Consider the following 22,457-nt stretch of genomic DNA (forward strand, 5'->3'; position numbering starts at 1 on the left):
AAAAATAATAATAAAGACAAATAAAGAAAAGGGTGAATCAGTGCCCAGGTAACTGCCAAGTCATGGGACACATTTTCTGACAGAGGCAGCTCACAAAACTGTAGTTGCTCTGCAGGTATTCTAGAGACCCCAATATATGTATATAAAAAAAAATTAAAAAAAAAAGGTTTTCCATGATATGTTCACACCATCATTCACTGGGAGGTAATGAAATATCTCATTCATATTTTGGTAATGAAGTGCAAAAACAAATTGGCAGTTGCACAAAATTCCAGCTACAAAGTATTATATTCTATGAACCATCAAGGGAAATAAGGTTGTACCCCCCATTGTGAAGGGATGAGAGGTGCAACACAGACGCTTCACATTCTGCACATTCCAACACACCCAAAAGAAACATCTCCCTGAAGATCATCTTCCATTCAGCCAAATATCTCAAAGTGCAGAGCCCAAAATGGATCTTAAGAGCAAGCACTATACAGTGCCAGCAAGCTCATGACTTTATTGACCCACATAATGCAACTTTGGTGAGTAACCTAAATGACAGTAAACCCACGAGCTTCTGAGCAAGTGGTGTCCGGAAATGCAAACCTGGCACATGACTGAAGCGCCCTGCATGCCAGTATCATGCAATAGCAGCTGGTGTCATCTACACTGCTAGCTAGCACACAAGTTTCACTTTCAGACCTGAAGCTAATGGGTAACATTTTAGGCAATATTTGCAAAGACAGTTGAGGATCCTTTCTTCCTAATGACACTACATCGACACCATTGGGTGAGATCACTTAACGTGGGAACAACTAAAAGAATAAATAAATAAAATAAAACATCCAGGCTCAATCTGGCAGCATTCCACTCTCTCCTGTATCATTTCAATGTTGCCCAAACACATTCACAGACACAACTTTTCAGTAGGACCAAAACAGCTGCTGCTAATTTTGGATGGCATGTAATGCCTGTCATGTCTGAGACCCCCTACTACGAACAAACGACCCTCCCACTCCTTTCCCCATGGCCTGGACCTTATGCAGTGACTTTGCCCCAAGCAGGCACACTCCCACACACATTCATAAAATGCCCATAAAGCGAGTGTCTTGTTATGCTTGCTCTTCTGCGATTAAAAGATCGAATCTGTTCAGTTGCTTGTTCTACTTTGCCAAATAATTAAAGGTTAAGCCACCTTTTGACCACATCAATTCAATATGGCTTTGCTCGACTTGTTGTTGTGGTACGTTTTGATTTGATTTAAATTTTGATTTCAAACATGCATAAAAAACAAAAAACAAAAAAATAATGAATTAAAAATAATAAAAAACAAAAATTGTGACACCAAAACTTGTGAACAGTAAAAAAAATAATAAGAAATAAAAAAGCAATTGAAGCAAACAAGAAGCGGAACTTAACATCATATTAAGCAACACAAGATATAAAGTAAGACAGTCATCAACCAGTCTTTGGTAATAAGTTAGACATATATGTTGGAAAAGGAGTAAATATAAACTTTTATATTCCTACCCCTTTATCTCCATTTCAACTTCAAAATATCAAAATATTTTTACAATTTGTAAATTTCGCTAAATCTAGTATACTATTTAGGCTATCTGGTATATTATTAGACTGAATGAGGATTAATACGTTTGTTATTCGTAATAAGTAATGTACCATATATATACACTTGGCTTTTTCTTTTTAAACTGATATATATTTGAACATTGTTGCAAGTCATTGTATTTATGTCAAGCAAAACAGAAGAAAGTGGTCGGATGAATATGTGCAATATGAATTCACATGTATAACTGAATGTATGGTGTTCCACAGGGTTCAATTCTAGGGCCTCTGCTATTTTCATTGCATCTACTTTTTCCTGCGTTCCATTTTAACAAAAAGAGCGGTGGTTGTTTTCAAGTGCTCTATAGAAGTTGAGCGGAGTGATGGGAGTCGGCGTCCTAACTGTATGCCAAATTGAGCAATCTAGCCCAGCATTGAGCAATTCTCGTTACCTATGAAAAATTAAAGGAACACTTCCTTAAGCTGTGGAGATGGGGAATATAAATAACGCAATTTTTTAATTCAAGGTGAAGTGAGCCAGATTCAATTAAAAGGCTACTCTTGCTTCTGTTTCTTCACCAGTAAACTCTATTATTTCTTAAATTTGGGAAAGAAAAAAAAACGTTTTTTTTTTTTTCAATTTTTCAATAAATGCACATTGAAACTGAGGTTCTGGTGTTCATATCCCCCTTTCTATTCACTACTTTTGACGCAGTCCATTACTGCGCACTCCCAATGCAGAGCAGTCACAAATCTCAGCACATGCCAATGCTAGCTATTGCATCCCCCTCCTTCTCACTCTGTCCCACTTACTTCCCGCTGTAAGACCCCCACTAAGTGGATCCAGAAAGTGTCCAGCATCCGTTATGATCACTACTTAGTCAGACTGGGAGCAATCTGTGGTTGAACCCGGTTGCTTTAGCAGTTAGAGTCATTACTTTTACAAGATTGCAAATATGAGTCTTCCAGAGGTTGGCTACTTCATCGAAATCTTTGATCCGCCGCAGTTCCTGTCTCGCGGTCAGTGCCTGCAGATTCCATGCACCCATCCACAAATTGCACACACACGATTGCAAGTTTTAGGGCAGCTTAAAGTCCAAAGTGCTGAGGTAATATGTGTAAACATGTCCCAGACACGGCAGTATGAAGAGTGCATTCACACGTTTGCTATGGATTTGCAATGTCACATCCCATGCTACTTCATGTGCCACGAGGAATGGCTAATTAGAAAGTTGTTGCACTCGCCTTTCATTGGTTGATCTTCAAACCCCACACAGTACACATGCAAACACATATACAAACATACCCTGAGCCACACATGTAATCAGTTTTTTAGGAAACCCTGACCAGACTCAACTCCCCCAACTCCTATAATTACATGTTAGAAACATGCCAATTACAGGCCTTAATTTAAAAGCATGACTCAACTTAATCTGACCAATTAGTGACCACAGTAACCAGCACCACTGGCATCTGTAATCACCATCAAACAGTGGCTATCCAAGTCTGTTTAACAGCCAAACAGACTGATGAACAAATAGAACACAGCAAATCCTATGTTTTGCTGAATGACAACATGACACTGACATAATATTTGATTTGTTTACAGTCCTTCTGAGTGTAGTACTCCAATACATTTTTTTGACAATGTGTAACATACGTCTATGAAATAGAGTTATTAAAACAATAATATAAATATGTTAAAGGGTGCCAGTAGCTCTGACTGCAGGCTTGAAGATTCATTCAATTTGGAATTTGCACTGTAGAGCACTATTTATATACAATGCTCTAATTCTGAGAGCTTTCCATAAAATGCATATTTCTATTATCCAAATAGTGAATATCTAAATCTCTGGCATTGTTCCCTATAAGTTGGTTCTGTTGTCTTATAAGGGCACATATAGAAATTGAGTTTGTCCGTAACGAGCACAATTACTCATCCACGAGCATCACCCCAAGTCGTCATGGTGACGAACGTCACAGTCAGCATTGGCGCAATTCGCAGCAGGCGTGCATCAGACAGAACTGTACCCTTGAGGTCTGCCGCTGATAGAAATACAGTACAGAAATACAACGATTGTGTTTTACAACAATACAAAATCATTTTGTACTTGTGGATGAAAAAGTGAAACTTGCGAGCAGTGTACGTCCTGTGCCGGTTACATTTCGTATTTTTAATAGACTGAGTCTGGTCTGGGACTGGTCACCAGCCAATCACAGGGAGGAATTGTTATTCCTTCATAAAATAATCAAAGCTTGTGAGATGTTAAATGGAAACTGTGAAGCCAAGAAAGCTAGCTTTTCTTATCCTTTCCAGTTGTATCCAACTTTCTAGTAATATCCTGGAGGATCACATCTGAAGCACTAACTTTTTCAAATGGCCTACATACTCCATCTTTGAAGTCATGCAATGACATAATAGTACAGTTATGTCATAATTCTTATGAAACAGAGAGTAAAATCCATCTACCAATATCTCACTGCTTAATTGATGAGCTGCCCTACAGGAGGTACCCTCTGTGGTGCATGGACATTATGCTTGCAGCTGTCTACTACCTCACAGAGGCTTTCTATTTAAATGGGTGAAATATGACAAGGGCCTGGCGGCATGGTGGTGCATGTGGTGAGTGCATTTGCCTCACACTGGTCTGAATCTTGGCTTGGGCCTTCCTGTGCTCTCCCCGTGCTTGTGTGTGTGTGTTTTTTTTCCGAACACACTATTGCTTATAAGTGTGAACACGCATTTGTCTAGATGTAGTATGTGGGATAGAGAGCTCAATAGAGAGGTGATTGGTCTCTGATAAGTCTTCCAGCTGGCTAAGGAAGTGATGAAAACAGACACTGATGTAAACGATAATTACATTTTAGACGATGAATTATTGATGTAATCATTGGCTCGTCAGCTGCACCGCACTCACACTGTAAAGCCCCCCGATAAGGGTGCACTGATGCCTAGTCAAACAAAAGTTGATTATGTTAAAAAAGATAATAACGTATTAGGTGAGAGTTCAATGAACATCCTGTATTAAGCATTTCTCAAATTCCAGTATGCATATGGGGATGCTGGCAGTTTATTAGTGTTATCTTTCCTCGTCCACTTGATTGGCTCCTGTATTTACATTGGACCTGCGATGCTTAACACACTTGCAGGCTTACAGAGTGCTTAGCGACCTAAGAGAATTGTCAGCAGTGTAATAGTAACCCTCTGGTGGCTTTGCGTATGCGCCATTAGTGCTGTTACTGTCTTTGCGAGACAAGACAGACTGGCTCAAATGATTTACTAGCATCTAATGGCACAATGTTCTTTATATCACAGATTTTGGCACCTCAAATAGGATATTTCTACTATGACTACGCGGCACAATTCTTTGTAGGGGAAAGTTTACAACAGCTGCCACCATCATCTGCATGCTTTGCAAAAACTGTTCCGTTTTTCTTGGCCATGCGCATCACCCCAAAGTATAAAACTACAAAATGTGTCTACCTCCTTTCCACCAATGGGAACTTTCCACTTGTTTTTTTTTTTTAACATGCCAAGCTGGTGGACATAAATGAATCCTGCTATTGCTGCCATGTTTCAATGCGGCTAAAATAGTTTCACCATCTGCAGCAGCCGCCGCTGCTGCTGCTGCTCCCCTTACGAGTGTGTGTTATGGGAATGTGTGTGTTCCTGTGCCTCTTAAGTGTGTGCAGTATGCTTCGGTTATTGCCGGCGCCAAATTTAGTCACAGGCCGGCAACCCAGGTCTGACTGTTGCTCTGAGGCCCTATCTATCACCAGACAGCCTAAAACTTCCTCCACTTCAGTCTTGACCTTCCCTGCTCACTTTGTTTTGAAAATGAACTCTTACATTGAACATTGTCAAGACAAGAATTAACACTGCTTTATAATCCAAGTGTTGACAACATTGGTAAAATTTGACTGAACCATTGTGATTGATGTGACGTATCAAAATCTGGTGGCAGCAGATTTCAAAGTAAAAGTCAGTACTCTGATACCATCATGGAAGCGTGCCATTGTACCAATGTTGACGCTTGTCATTGGAGGCTACATAATAGGGCTGTGTTTAAAAACATCGAATAATCAATATTGAATCTTTTTTTTCACATAAATTTTTACGAAAATTGAATTTTAAAGGCCTTTTTTTTTGGGATCTTACTGTTTTCTAGAAATTTACTGTTCTCATGAATTTACAAGTATTTTCTTTCATTTATGAAAGACCTGACTTTTTGCACTTTAAGACAATTCAGAATATGTTTAATTTATTTTTAAAATTATTGAATTAGATTATAAAATATTTTCATCTCATCGTCGATGTCAATGTTTGTCTAACACTTAGGTGATTATAGTGCGTGTTATTTTCATTAATAGCATAAACTAAATAATTTAACCAGTTACTACCGCTGCAAAATTTACTTTGGAATTGAATATTTATGGAGTTTTTTTATCATGTCTTTGGCATTTAAGAAAAATTGATGTGCCATAATTAATCGATACTGGATCGAATTGAAGTGAATCGGATCGAATCGGAAAAAATTGCACAGCGATATGTAGCTTTTGTAGAAACTACTACTAAATACTACTCAATGTCATTTGTTTTACAAAGATGTCATCTTGACTACTTCACACGCACACAGCTTTTCCCATTCTGTTCTCTAGACTGAATAATTGCATCAAATTGAAGCAGATGAAACATGAATGAATGTAGCGGTAGATGAGACACAGGTTAGTCAAAAAGGCTTCAAAGGTGCTTCATAGATGGCGGACTGAATAACGGACAGGTAGATGAAAGGCGAGTCATCTATCAGTGCGTCTATGAGACAATCACAGACAGATGACCGAGGCGACACAAAAACATGAGCTGAAATAGTTTGAAGACACTTTTGACTTACCGCCAAGGCCTGCAGCCTCTCTTTGTGGAGCTGAGCCTCCTCACACGACATCCTGAGAGGGGAAAGCAGGGGAGAGGGGAGGTGGGGAGGGTGAAAGGAGAACCAGAGGTGAGACCTCGGGTGAGCTGGGGTCCTAAATGTGAGAGATCTGATGAAGGGTCAGTGGGTGGAGCAGAGAGGAAAGTGTCCGGATAAGATCAGGGATAATCCAACAGACAGCTAGTATAGATCTCTCATTCACTGGCCATGAGTCTCCCACTCTCTGTCGCGTTTCTTTTGGCCCACCGTCTCTCCTCCCATTCGCCCCCTTCTTCCCTCCCTCTCTCTTTTTTAGGCAAGAACCATGTGTGATTAAACAGCTGGGAGGAGCAGCTGAGGGAGAAGAAGGGAGATGACAGCGTAAGGGACAGGGTGAGACATGAGGGAGCGGGACAAGGAATAACGGTTACAAAGAGTAACCAGATTTGGGAAAAAATGTTACATTACTTGTAAATTTTCTGTCTGAACTAATACCGGACCACTCGATCAGTACCTACCATCATTTGGCATGTAAGCATCATCCACTGCCTTTTTTTTCCATCCCAAATCTACTTTCCAGAGTGCACAGCATATTTTCTGCTTCTATTTATTTTATTTGAGTGGTTTTGAATACAACCTCATCAATCTGGTTGCCATCTCTTGGCATTGCTCTTGGCGCACATTAGAATGATTAAACACAAAACCTTCCTGTTGCTCTGTGTTGTGAATACAACTTGTATTCAGCATGCCAAGACTGAGGTTAGGAATTTACAAATCTGTAAAAGATATTAGTGATTGTAGTGGAACCTCAGCGGTCAAAATGATACTCGACTGTTCTGTATTTGACTTGAACCACTGCTAATTTACAACCAATTTATAAAAAGGCATCATCCCTGGGAAACTTTTATTCAAATAAAAGAAAAAAGATAATTGACGCAATTTGGATGTGGTCTTCTTTAGGGCTGGGTCTAAAATATCGATACAGAATTGAGATTCCTTTTCATAGCCAATATCGATTCATAAAACCATGAATCGATACTTTTAATAGTTTCTCTCCCCCCCCGTAAATTAATGTGCCAAATAGGGCCCGACCGATTAATCGGCCGCCGATCATAATCGGCCGATTATTGAACATCAAACAGCCGAAACAATCGGCCAATTGAGCTAAATGGACGATTATTTTCCCTTGAAAACGTTATCGAAGAAAGTTTAAGTATCCGAGGCTGTGAAAATACCCTGAATGCACCATTTTGCTTGCATAGCATTAGAAACTAGCAAGTGTGCAGCGTATGTTATTCTGGTTATTTTGTTGTCCGAAAGCGTCCTTTAAGCTGTTTCATGACACCGCAGTTGGAGTTAACTGTAAAACTAAATAAACAACGTTAAGAATTACATCCACTGTATATTTAAATACAAAATACGCTTTGTTTTTAAACCATCACTAGCCTAGCGCTAACAGGGAGTTAGCAAATGCTAACGGGAAGTTAGCGTCGACTATTTTTCCTTCAAATAACAAATTGAACGGGGTCCTTCTGAATCTAATCAATTTTGGAAATCTGAATCGATTCGATACCCAACCAACACTAGTCTTCTTTTTCTTCTTCATTGCACTGCATTGCAGAAGTATTGTATTGGGACTTTGTTATCATACAAAAAAATAAAAAATAAATCAAGTGACTTGGACATGCACTCACCCTTTCCTAATTAACACAATTAAATTTTAAGGAAAAATGCTATATTGGGATATACAAGTCTTTCTTTAAAATTATCTATCTGTGAGCATCAAAGTGGCAACTGGCTGTTTGTGTATTACAAATATTAAAACGAAACACCAGCTTCAACACAGGGACTGCAGCTGTGTAGTTTGATGATACACCGATAGATCAGGGTTATCAGTTAACGATTAACCAACCAACTCACTGCTGATACTTCCCATGCTCAGATGAATCATACCAATTTCATGATAAACACACTGGCCTTTTTCTCCAAAACATGTACAACCATTTCCAGATGCAACACCCTCGTCAGTAGTAATCATCATCAGGGTGACATCATCATTAAGCTGGACTGCAATTTCTAAGTGAATGGTTCAGCCAATAAATCCAAGTGCCAGACAGGCTCGTATTAGCTTGAAAGTGTAAATGATGTAATTTGTCCTCAGAAACAAAACCTCATTGTTGAATTACTAGATTATGTACGTCATAAGTCTGATTGAGATTTTTGAATAGATCCTAGTTTTGATTAAACTTTGGAAATCAACCTCGAAATAAAAATGCAAGTTGTTTGGGGCTTCAATTGACCGGTATATAAACACATCATTCTCATACCTGTGTCTCATCCTAAACATTTGCTTCCTCTCACTTTCTTCTGCTACCCTCCTTCATTCCTCTCCATACTTTCTCGGCCTCCTTTCAGAAGCTAACGTCCTTATAAGGGAAAAAAACGGGAGTAGTGCCGGTAGACTCACTGGGGAGTACAGAAGCATGTAACACACACGCATGCATACACACACCTACGGTGTACATGCAAATGCGCTCAGACATAACAGACATTGACTAATGAGAAAAACAAGACAAAACATAACGGCAGCTGGAGAACGGTTGTCCTGTTACTGGACTGCTGCTAGCGACCAATAAATGAAAAATGTTCTTTCATTGCATCTTGGGATTAGGACATCTGGCGTTGTTGTGGTGCCTTGAGGTACGAGTGACCCGATTTGCTTGTTTTTCTAGATGCAGGTGACCATTCTGCAAGCAAAACCTTCGAGATGCGAGCGCTGTACGCTGGCAGTGAACTCGCAACTCACTTTACAAAAAGCAGCAGTTTGGCAGTTTACTTTATTTGCATGAGGGGAGTTGCTGTATTTATACATACATGTGATATTTGTTGACATGCTCAGCAGCATCAATATTTACATTTAATAGCACCCATGAATTCCACTATGCAGTAAACTTCATCTTTACAGACACAATGTCTGCTGTCATGTGATGAAGACGACACGTGGTGATATTGGATATCATAGTAAATGTTATTACACCAACCTAGTGACATCATATATCATTTTCCCCACAGGAGTCCAATAATTGAGCTGTGGCGTTTTTATTTTTATTTTTTTAATTCAATATCTTGTTTTAATTAAGATGAATAAAAGCATGTCTATTAGAGCTGAAGAAATGCCATATTTGTTTTTAGCGCTGTCAAAATTAATTGATTAATCGACAAGTAGTCGATTACCAAATTAATCAACAACTATTAATAACTGATTAATCGTTTGGAGCCATTTTTAAATTTAAAAGTGTCCAAATCGTCTGATTTCAGCATATCAACAGAAATTGTTCACTGATTTGTGTAGTCCTTCATTAAAGAGAATTGATTATCTTCTGTGTTTAATCAAAATAAGACATTTGCAAACATCTGTTTTTACTTTGGAAAACAATGACTAAACCGGTAACAGTACATCATAGATGTTAGATTAATCGATTCTAAAAACATTTGATAGCGACAGCACTATTTCTTTTTATTGTTTATTTCGCTGCTGCATTTCACTGTGCGATCAAATGTTGATGTCATGGCATTTTTGCATTATATTTGGGGATTGACATGGTATACTATATGTTATTTTGGGGGGCCATTTCGACTGTGCGTCTCTTACCATTTATTATAATTTCTCAAACATGTTCACCTTATCTGCTTTACAATGTGATCATAAAAAGTTCTGAAGCTCCCTCTTGATGGTACTAATGAAACTGTATCCATACTGAGACATGCACATGTCAACTAGTAGTGTCTCATAAAACCCGACTGACTTTTGCAGCTGTCTGCCTCCAGAGCACACATCAGTCAAAGACTTAAATCTGTCTTTTCTCGACAACCTGGATTAACACCAATCACACCATGAGTCTGGTTGGCCTGCTCGCACCGTCATTCTCCACATGCTTCTTCCATTTATCACAACCTTTTCAATTCTCTGACCACATTGTCCTATTTCGATACAGTCATGCCCACTTCTTCATTACCTCTCAAAATTCTGCCAGCTTCCCCCCCAACCCCACTCCATTCTGCCGTCAGTTTCAGAGTTGCCCACCTCCAGAAACAACGGCATCATTGTTCGTCTGCATCGCCACGACGACACAATGACCTCACTGCAGAGTCAGCCCAGCTCCGCCCACCCTCAATCCTGACTCGGTGGTAATGGCCTCCAGATGTGGAACCAGAAACAGAATAACACACACTCACAGGAAAATAACAACATACACAGTGTAATGGAGGAAGGGGGGCTTAGTAAATATCCACAAATAAAGTAAATTAGATCTCAGATGTGCGTGAGTGAATGCTAAACCTCAAGAAGCTATTTTTCCTGCTAATGAGACTGCCAGAGCTTGATCTCATGCATATTTTATAAATCAGGGAGGTCTACTTGTTTACATGTGACACCGCCTGCTTGTCATCTTTCGTAGTGTATTGGAACACAATCGCAATCAGATAGTTTAAACAAATCTGGAAGCATTTATTTGACATTTTGTGTAATTATCAGCTCGCAATGTATGCAACGAAAAATAGCTGCTCTCAATTGTGCAGCTCTGGGCTGAAATAATCTGATAGTGAGCTACTTTCCCAACACACAGGCCAGTGGAGGCTTAGCATCAAGGTCAAAACATTGATTTTGGAGTAAAATTGCACTATGTAATTATGGACAATGTTGACAGCCATAAAGTCACACCGTCATACGCATACCAAAGGGTCTGTGTGTAGGTATGACACATCAAGTTATTTATGCATGGGACTCCATTAGATACATTTCAATATAATGCTGCGCTGTTGAAGCAAATTACAACTAACCAATTCCCACTAAAATAAGTAAATAAATAAATGACTGCAAATGGTTGGCGACTCACCCAAAGTCAGCTGTGATAAGCGCTAGCTCAGCCTTGACCTTAATGAGGACAAGCAGTAAAACAGAAAATGGATGACTGGATGGACAAAACTGTAACAATTATTCAAGGTTTATTTAAAAAGTATGCAAAGTAAGGCAGAGTGTTATGTTTACATATTTTGCTATTCAGCAAATCATTCAGCATCCCACTAATCTAAGCATGCATCTGCCATACACCTAATTCAAATTTTAATGTTTTTATTTATTATTATTATTAGGTAACCCGTATGTATATATATTTTATAAAAAAAAATAAATCAGCATTAGGAAAGAGGCAATATGAAAGTGGCACAAGCCTGTCTCCTAAATACGCAGCAAAAATAAATAAATAAATAAAAATACTGTAGTTTTCATTCTGCACTGCCAGCCATATGAATATGTCCAGTAATAGCACGATACAGTACACCCACAAAGCATCTCCCACTCTTCTCACCTTACTACATCACTGTGGCTACTTGCCTTCTCAATCTTAGCAACACATTTTGGCCTCGGCTGAATGAAGTGAAGGCATAAATTCAGATATGGGGGAGGAAAAATGTGGATTTTTTTTTTGTTTTTAATAATGTCCAAAAATCAGTCAGCTGAGACCAAATGCCACAATAACAAACTAAAACTTGCACGAAGGGAAACCATTGGAAAGACTCACCAGATAAATACATAATGAAGATGGGTCAACTAAAACCACCAGGGGCTGTTTCTGACACTTAAGGCTCCATATGTTTCTTCTTTCTTGTTCAAATATCTCAACAAACTAAATTTAACCTGAGTAATTGTCACTTTGTGAATATATTATCTCTCAATGGGGACAACTAACCAACATAAGGCTAGCTAAATACAACCCACAATGCACCTGTCTCTTAAAGTGACAGTAACAGTGGCACCATTGTAGCGTTCAGCCTCTGATCAAAAAATAGAAATAAAACAACTGCACAGTGTGCTATATTTCAATAACTAGTCCAGAACAATAATATGATTGTGTTTCAACTTAATATTACTCTGTGTACTTTATGTGCAAAACCATTGTTAGAATGTAGGTCTATATATCATGTAGCTGAAGGAACGCATGTGTTTTAAAGAACTGCTGACAGGGTTTAATTTTAGTCCCTCGGTGTCGGTGGGTATAGGCTACTTCTGATTCTCCTTATGCATTGTATTGTGATATATATTATTCCCAAAGCAACTCTATGTACTTGGTCTTTCATAGAAAAACTCATTTATCATTTGTCTCGATAACATTACACAGGTTACCATTCTAAAGGATGATTTATATGATGCACAAATGGAACTAGAAAAGCACTCGTGAGAACGCAGACCTCCTTTCAATCATATGTTGGATCAGCACCAAAACTATATTATGCATTATTTATTTAGAAATTAATTATATCAGCTCCATCCTAGGCCCATTGTCTGAAGCCTCGTCTATTACATTTTGTAGAACTTGTAAAGTATTAAGCAGTGTATTTGTGTTTGCTTTTTAAAGAAACTAAATGCAAATAAACGTGATCATCATCTCCTAAATGGATTTAATGACCACAGACAAAACATTGTAATTATCCTAAATTAGCAATATCATGGTACACTAATACTGTAGACAGAGGTGCATTTTGACATTTAGGGGCCCAAGGCATACAGTGGGGCCCTCTACATTTGCGTACAGTACTGCAAAGATTTGGAATTTTATATTACTTTAAAAATTGTAAGTTTGAGAAAATCAGGTATGAGAAAAGGCTCCTGTTTCCTTCCTGAGCTAAAGTCTATAAAATGAAGTGTACTATCTTAACTCTTTTACTTTAATTGATGAGAAGAAAGTGTTTATAAATAGCTGCTTGTATCTTCTTGGTGAAAAACATCATTTGTGTCACTCGTTTTCATCTCTACTGCATTTCCCACCGACAGCAGTGCTGCAACTAGCAACTTAATTGCTTTTGTTGGTTACACACATTCGCTGTCCCTGTAAAAAGGGTTGGAACCTTTCATAGTTTTGACAAAAATACTTTGTTTTACTCTCACCTCTTTTTCTGTGCTGCACTGGAACAACACTGCTTCATTTACCTCATAATGTGTCATCGGGTCTATTTTGAAGGCAAGCGAGAGTGCTTGAAAGGTTCGTGATGGATCAAAGACTCTGTTTTTAAGTGTGTAAATTAAGACAAAAAAAACATTGATTTAAATTGCTTTTTTTTGGTTTTTTTTGTGTGTTTTTTTTTAAGCAAGATGTTTTTAACAAGATGTTTCAGGGCCCCAGGCAATTTTTTTCTTTTGCCTGATGGTAAGTCCAACCCTGACTGTGGATAAAATTACATAAACTTATAACATGCATAAACGTATTGACTGAAGCGGCCTGCAGCTGTGCTGACACAAGGAGATTGAACTGAGACTGCAGCCTGCACATTGTCAATGCTGAACATGCAACATCATACTCACTGCACTCTATTATTATGTTCAAGCTGTGAATAGAAATAACCAAGAAAGGGTGGACACATACATGACACATCTGATGAAAGATGGCGACAAATTAGATGTAACATTTTTCTGATTGTACAGTGCTCATGCAGCGGGACTGTGAGTGTGCATGAGGCAAGGCAAGGGAGGAGTATACGCTGTGTTCCGCGTGTCTCCTCTCCAGTCATGACTGAGCAGCAGCCTCACCATGACGGGGCTCTGGTTCCCATGACAACCCCTGTCAAATGGATGGAGTGCATGCAGGGAGAGGCGAGACGGAGGGAAAGCGATGGATGGAGATGAATGACGACGTATACTCACCGGACTGTCGCCGTGCCGTTCCTCTGCAACGGTGTGTCCGACATCATGGCTGCGACACCCTCTGCTCTTCTTCTGCTCGTCTCCATCCCCCCTTTCTACTTTTCCTATCTGCCGCCGTCCTTTTTGACGGAGTTGTCTCTCTTCTTCCTATCCTCCTCCTACCCTCTCCTCCTTCTCCTCCTCCTGCCTTTTTTAGTGAGTGTTCGTCACGCTATGTCAGGCTGCCGCAGCTCCTGCATCGCCCTGCTCTAGAAAGGATGGAGGGGAGCATAGCCTACTATGTGTGGGACTGAGTGAGTGTGTGCATGAGAGAGAAAGCATTCGCAGGTCACTTGCATGTGAACACAACTACTCTTTTGTTAGACACCCTGACACTAATTGTACACAGTGATTACCTGCATATTAATAAAACATATGTGATTGGCTGGCAACCAATCCAGGATGTACCCCGCCTACTGCCCAAAGCCAGCTGAGATAGGCTCCAGCATCCCCCGTGACCCTTGTGAGGACTAAGCGGTCAAGAAAATAGATGGATGAATTAATAATAATAAAAAAAAAATCCATCCAGAAGCAACAACACAACAATTCCAGGATGAGCAAGAAATAACACATGGACATCTTTAGGCAAGAGGAAACGTTTAAAGCCCCATGAAAAATGTGGCCACTAATGCCAGATGTAGCCACTTTGAAAACAGACACAAATAATCTGAAGGATTTATAGCCTGCACCACACTTGGATCTGCTTGTGTTAGTATCAAAGATGCTTCTATTATGATGTATTTATTGATGTGCTTAATTACACAGCGTTTCATTTTGACTTTGAGACCACATGGACTCAAAATAAGATGAAATCCAGTCACGATAGCAAACATCTTTTTACCATAACTAAAAGTGGATGTTCACATTGGATAGCAGATGCTTCACTATGATGAGGGAGTTGAAAGTTGAAGGTCCGACACACACTCGACATGAAGTCTTCTTGTGGCTCTTTCTTCTTCTGGTCTAATCTGCCTCTTCTCTGTGCCCTCCATGGCTCTATTTCATGTGGACTCCATGGCTATCATGTTGCAGTGCATGCTAGTTATCCCAAGGCCGCTCCTCAAGCTGAGGCAGTGACCTTACATGGGTAGCACACATGCAGGCACTCAGTTTCTTATGCATGCACACACACATGCACACAAACTTAGTAAAATTCACAGATTATGTTATATATTTTATGTTAAATTAATCATATTAAAGAAATAAGTAGGTAATATATATATATATATATATATATATATATATATATATATATATATAACAAATAATCTACTTTGCTTTATGGATTGAAATGTGAAGAAGTCACAACTGAGAGACATGACTCGACAGCAAAAATGCATGTGAGTACAATAGCTAGATAGAGCATTGGTGGCTCTTTTGAAGAATGGTACATACTGCCCTCTTGTGGATTGTTGTACACTAAAAAGTGATCAACCTTTCTGAAACTCAGAGCTCAGAGCAGTTTGATTCACAAATCTGAAATAACAAATTTGCTCAAATTCCCGTTAATTATATGTTATCACTAATGATTAATGATACCGGTAATCATCTATGTGATGACCCTTATCATGTTGTAATTGTCTCGCACTTATTATCGACAATGATTTAAGGCAGAAAAAAAGATAAATATCAACACGCAACACTTTATTCATATCAATCTCCTGCAAGTCATTGGAAATCACAATTTCCCATCACTGGGCTACTCATGTGGTCGTTGAGGGTGAATTGGTGGCTGTGCAGCAGCATATTGGTGACCCCTGTTCCATAGTGTAGTGTACACTATCTAGAACTTGAAGTAATTTTGAGAACAGTCAAAACACAAGGTGCATAATTTAATGCATCATTTAATGACATAAATAATAAAAACTCCATCAAACTTAATTTCAAAATAATGATTTCACTGCTCAGAAAACATTTTTTTTTTTTTTTTTTTTTTTTCCACTGCTGACAAGTCACTCGTTAAATCTTCAATAATAACTCTGTTCATCATGTCTTTACTTTAGGTAAAAGTCAAATTGTGGCTCATCAAGTATTAAAAAACAACAACAACAACAAACACCCACTCTGTTGTCATTTTTAGACCCCTGCACTGTAGTACACTTTCATGATTCTGATAATAATACAATCAATCAATCCTTACATCAATATTTACATATTACAATACAGGTGCTGTACATATTAAAACAACATGCACCATCAGAAGAATACTGGTAGAGGGCACTGTCTTTCAGAATTTCAGGTCCATGCAAGATCAAGCTCATCCACTACTTGAGTTTCATTAATGGCTTTATTGGTATGCTTAAATTTTTAACCCTTTTTTGAACCCCTACTTGGAAACTCTACTTTGAAACAGTAGCTACTTTTTAACATGTACGGTACATTGAGACCTTTTTTTAAATTTTTTAATGTTTTTATTTTTTTTTAAGTACTAAACCTATTATGACAACCTACGTTGAACCCTAACTTTTTTTGAAGCCCTGCTTTAAAACCTCCACCCTACTTTGAAACACAAATCTTACATTGAAACCCACTTTGAAATCTTACCTTGAAATCCTAACCCTACATTGAAACCTTAAACCTCCTTTGACAGTCTAACTCTTCATTGAAGTCCTACTTGGAAACTGAACTTGAAGTCACATATTCTGACAGCTGTTGAATTTTCAAAATAAAAGCTAAATTTGAGATTAAAAAACAAAAACAAAAACAGCCCTCTAATTTTCACACTTTTTAACTAATCATTCTGTTACAACTTTAAACTTTTCAAAATTTGAATCTAAAAGGCCAAAATTAAGATTTTTGTTTGGAATCAGAAGTATGTGAATTTGTTTTGTTGAATGGTTTGTTGAGATTTTTTTGGTGGTAATTCTAGTGGCGAAAAAAGGAAAAATTTTGGTATGTGGGAATTTTTTTAAGGTTAAAAATTGTCCCCAAGTTCAACTGAATGAGATGAATATTTAGCATTTCAAATGTGAATAGAAAGGTCTTCAGTCTTCACACAATTCTAAAACAACAGCTTGTCAGTGGCATTCCAGTGTGGAGCTTTGTCCTCTCAACAAAGCCATTTATCTGAACAGATTCAAACATCAAACAAGCAGTGTAGCTGAGCGCCCCACTTCAGCTGAGCAAATACGTGCTGATGAAAAATTCACCAACATCCGAGGCAGAATTCTGGAGAAGATAAAGCGTGATGACTTTCCTCTTATCAGTGCAAAGTCATTGAAAACAAATGAAATATTAAACAACTTAGCGCCATTTTGTTTTTGAGTAGGAAAACCTCAGCAATTGTTTTTATATCCTTATTTAGACCCCGTTACCCAGCTGGGAAAAGCTCCTATTTTTGCTCTGCTGTGTTGGAAATGAGATGAGGCAAAGACAGAATTATAGCAGATGCTGATTAGTCATCGTGACTGTACAAATGTTTTTCTGCCTCTATAGAAAGAAACTTCACAAAAACTAGTTTTAATATTTAATATTTCATTCTGCACCATTGCTCCACTGGCCAAATTGGACAGACACTTACAAAAATGTGCCAAAAACTCAATTAGGCTGGCATAAATGTGGCATAGGAGGGATTCCTGATAAGGACGGAAAAAATTGGGAAGGCCCTTGAAGCGATTGACTCAGAAATCCCGAGCTCTGGTTTGGAGGAGGGGCAGGGTTGAATCATTTTAGGGAGCGCTCTGTTCACAAATGTTGGAGGGGGTTGTGAGTGCATACTGTATGAGGCCGAGTGTGTGTGGATACATGTTTATTTTGCAATTGAATATATCAATAGTTGGGATTTCTGCGGGTCGAGTGGGGGTAAGTATGTGTATCCTGGAATGGATTCAAGTGTGTGTGGCTGTGGCACGTAAAAGAAGGCCAAGGCCCCCGGGACAAACGTGGCCGCTTACCCGCTTGGTTGCCATGGTGATGAGGAGATGGGAAAGGCTCTGTCGGAATTGCCATTAAAATGGGGAGGAGTGCACACACAACAAACACACATATAGACACACACAAAAGGACATAAAACAACACACTTGTGAGTTGGGGTGATGTGGGCTTCGCCACATAAGCGTCATTGTTAGCGTCTTTTTTTATTTTTTTATTTTTTTATTTTTTTTAACTAAGCACTCTGATTGGTCTGAGCCTCTCTTAATGTCATTGATACGATTCTCCAGGGAAATTGTGTGTGCATGTTGATGTGAATGCAGTCTGATTTAATGCATGTGTGCGTGTGTGAGTCACAAGTTAGGCATCGTGTCTCATTTGGTTTGAAGATTTCATCAATTGCTGCTAAAAGGTCAGCCAATAGGAACCCTATTAAGTAAAGGTTGTGGTCAACACTAGAAGTGCAGTGTCAAGATTATTGATCAATTTTAATAAATATGTCAATGTATGTCACGATATCCAAACATCACGATACGTTATTGTCACAATATAAAGCTAACAATACGATAATTATCACGATATTGTGGGGAGGTTGGCGATATAAAAAAAAAAAAAGGTCACAATATTATAAAACAAATGAGCTCGTACTAAAAAGAAAAAACAATATTGTGCTTTTGTACATAACAGCAATGCATATAAACCTACAAATTCTAATAACACTTAATATTGAGGCAATTACTTGCTAATGCACGCACACCTTGAGTTCCTCCACATATTGACTCGGTTCACGAGCATATTATGTTCCCCTTCATCCGACCATTAGTGTGGATTTATCCATAGAATGGCCAAAACATGCCTTGTGAAAATTAAACTGCACTAAAAATCTTAGCCACCAGAGGGTGCTAGACTACACAAACTGAAATCAACCTCTGTTTTTTTTTTTTTTTTGTTTCAACAGATGTGCTGCTTTTAATATTGTGATATGACGACGGTGATATTGTGGCAGTTTTAATATCACAATATTGTCGTTATGGTTACATCCCTAATCAATGCAAATCAATTCAGTCAGCTAGCTGCAGCACATAGCTGGAGCAGATCAAGTTAGCTTTGCGCCTATAGTAAGCATATTCCTACCTAGCTGCTGAGATGCCAGGAAAACAGGGAGGATGGCTGACTGTTCAACTTGGTCCTGTAATGTTGCTTTTGTAGCCTAAAATTAACGTTATCACTACGAGTTAGCAGTTGGCTAGTTTACATGAGCAACACATTGCTAAAAATCAAAGTGAAAGGAATGGATTTCATATTTTGTTTTGTCAAAAAGAACATGACAAGACAAGGGACTGCAAGTTAACAACAAATGATGATGTTTAACAGTGCTTCTTCTGGGTCAGAAGGTGTATAATCCTGCTGCTGTGCTTGTTAATGTGTTTTCCCCCATTTCTGGACACCCTGCCTAGATCTGCATCCCGCCATCTACTCTTGCTTAATACATGGAGTCTCTCTCCATAATTTAGTCAGCACTTCCCGCTCTCTCGTCCGTGTTGCAAATCCCCTCTGACACAATGGTGTGACTGTGTCTCTGGCTCCCTTTGCTGACATTCTCCTCTAAATGCGACCATTTACTTTCAATCCACTCAATGTCATTCCAAAACTACAACAACGACAATAATTCATGTACATAATCTAAACTTTGCCAGTGGTCACCTTACAATTATAGGACACAATTAGGTTGTCCTTGTACTATATAATAAAATAAAACCTGTTCAGTCCTAGATTATTATTATTATTATTATTATTATTATTATTTTTACAAAATGTACCAAATCAAAGCAAACTTTAGTTATATCGCACTTTTCATACATAAAAATGTAAAATAAAATAATAATAATTGAAAAAATAAAGTCATAGTGGGGCACAGAGAAACAATGTGAGAAAAAGCAATGCTAGGTAATGCTAATGTTTGATTGTCAGAGGAAGTATTTTAACAAAATTTATTATTGTGGGACAATTAAAATTGAGCATTAATATTGTTCCAATGGCTAAAATGATGATAGAGCCATCCTATTGGGTGTCATTCGATTATCCATGTTTACCTAGGGTTGTGATCAGTGAGTATTATGTCTAAAGTGTCACACTGAAACACAATTTATGCTGCACAAGAACCAGAAAATACAAGGACATAAATACTGAGTAATATCTTAGGGTTTGTGATGACCTTTTTCATCTTAAACTAAACTTCTACTGCACTTAAGTTTCCTTAAATATTCATTAACATTCATACTTTGTAGTCTTCCTCTGATGTAGTACTGAACTCGTTTTAAAGTGCAAATCATTATACTGTTTTTCGCCCTTTTTTCTATAGTAGCATCATTTAAAGTTGTTTTGGTTTTTCACTGGGGAATTTAGTGGCAGACATTAACAGCCTTGGACGAGAGATTAATTAGCATTGTTCAACTCAACTTCAAAAGATGATGTTAAACCAACAAAAACAAACACCCGGCTGAACATTTGTGAGTGTACGTAGCTTTTTTTTTTTTTTTTAATCAAGTGTAAACCATACAAAAACCATACAAAAAAAAGAGTGCATGTTGCACATCATGACTGACTGACAAACATCCATCCACTGTTTATACTGTCTGTCTTCATCAGGGCCACGAGTGAGCCTATCCCAACTGATTTTGTGCGAGAGGAGAGATGCTCCCTGGAGCGGTCGCCAACAAATCACAGGGCATATATAGACAAACAAACATACACATTCACACCTAAGAACAACTTTGAGTCTTCAATGTTTTTGGAATGTGGGAGGAAGTTGCAGTAAACAGACAGTGACAATCACTACTTGCAATAATTGAATGAAGAAAAAATGTCAGAGTGCTAACACACATAGGGTGCCAGCTTGATGAGGTCATCCAACTTTATGACTAAAACCAGATTAAAAGATTGCAGATGACGCAAACTGAGATGGTTTGTTGTCATATTTACCTGGAAGCAAATATGATTTCACTATCACAGTACAGCTCGAAACAACCTTGAGATTATTAGTCACAGTTGGCGCATGAAAATTTAGCTAATGATGTTTTTAAAATGTAAAACATTGACCATGATCATCCAGAGTCATTCATGATTGATCATTTTCATCATTATAATCAATGTCAATCCAATTGTCAGAATCAGAATTTATATTTAGTGTACAAGTATATAAAAACAAAGAAAAAATTCACCTTTTTTTCCACTTCTCGGCTGAGAAACGCGAGGGGAAAAAAAAAAATCACCAACAGAGTGAGACGGGAAGACTGGCAGTTCGCACAGGAAGACTAGCAGTTCGCTGGTTAGCTCACCAAGTTTCTTAGATGGGGAAAAAAAGAGAAAACATGAGGAAGAAAAAACAAGGCCCAATCTGTGCTCCTTTTAAAAGGGAGCACAGTATGAACCTGGAAAAAAAAAAAGAGCCAATAGTTGTGATTAATATTATATATATATATATATATATATATATATATATATATAATATATATATATATATTTAAAAAGATTTGAACCCAGAACCTCTTGACCTTGAGGGAGATGTGTTGCCCATTCACACTCAAATTCCGACCGTCACTGAGTGGGAGATGAAAAAGACAATTCCCATTACAATAGTTACACCCCCAATGAAAAATGTTGAGCAGAGGTCCAAAACATCGTAGGCCACTGTACACAATTATATAATTCGATTGTCTTCCAACAATATTTACAGTAAGTATCACAATATTGTCCAAGTGGTCATAATGTTGTGGCTGGTCAGTCCATGTGGTTCATGTTCACACCATTGACATCATAAATGATATCAAAGCTGTGGTGAGGAGACAACTTTGACCTTTCAGGCGCACATCTCATAAAATGCAAGCTCTCGAATCCTTTTCATAAACATGATTTATGATTTATTATGATTTTATTTGCCTTTAAAATTTGATTTAAAAGGCAAATAAAATCACTTGATTCTTGCAAGTATTTTGAATTGTACACAGGATGAGTGGCCATTACATTTGCATTTACATTTGCGGCTGCGCTGTGTTCACTGACCTATAAAAGCGCTGTGAGGGAGGAGAGGAGACAAAATCAGAAAGTGAGAGCGGCGAGATCTGAGAGGACGCTTGTAAAGGGAGAAGCGGAAAGAAGCAAACACAGTTGTCATTTTTTATTATTCATTTTCTACACGTGTGAATCTACATGATTTATCATTGAGGCTATCTAATATCTGCTTGGATACCGAAATACGTTATATATTTGTTTACATGTTAATTCGAATCATAAAGGTTTACACTCGTAAATGTAAGTCCACATGGAACTTCTGTTTGTATCATTCTCTGCTTGACATTTCATAGCCTTGAGCAATCTCTCTCTCTCTCTCTCTC

The 22,457-nt window shown here is 38.2% G+C and overlaps 1 protein-coding gene across 5 annotated transcripts in view; it reads right to left on the reverse strand.

Moving 5' to 3' along the window:
- Window positions 1-14,399, reverse strand: part of palm2akap2 (PALM2 and AKAP2 fusion) — a 68,571-nt gene extending 54,172 nt beyond the window's left edge. For 3 of the 5 annotated variants that reach the window (XM_077498617.1, XM_077498618.1, XM_077498616.1), the window contains exons 1-2: window positions 14,155-14,399; window positions 6,441-6,492 (exon numbers count right to left, since the gene is read on the reverse strand). In XM_077498617.1, the coding sequence (XP_077354743.1) occupies window positions 6,441-6,492; window positions 14,155-14,240 (138 nt within the window). In that variant the 5' untranslated portion in view covers window positions 14,241-14,399. Of the gene's footprint in view, window positions 1-6,440; window positions 6,493-12,037; window positions 12,215-14,154 lie in introns of those variants that run through there. The other 2 variants (XM_077498619.1, XM_077498621.1) reach the window with 2 other exon arrangements.
- Window positions 14,400-22,457: the final 8,058 nt, after the last annotated feature.

This window comes from Festucalex cinctus, chromosome 15, assembly GCF_051991245.1.
Source record: "Festucalex cinctus isolate MCC-2025b chromosome 15, RoL_Fcin_1.0, whole genome shotgun sequence".
Taxonomy (NCBI): Eukaryota; Metazoa; Chordata; class Actinopteri; order Syngnathiformes; family Syngnathidae; genus Festucalex; species Festucalex cinctus.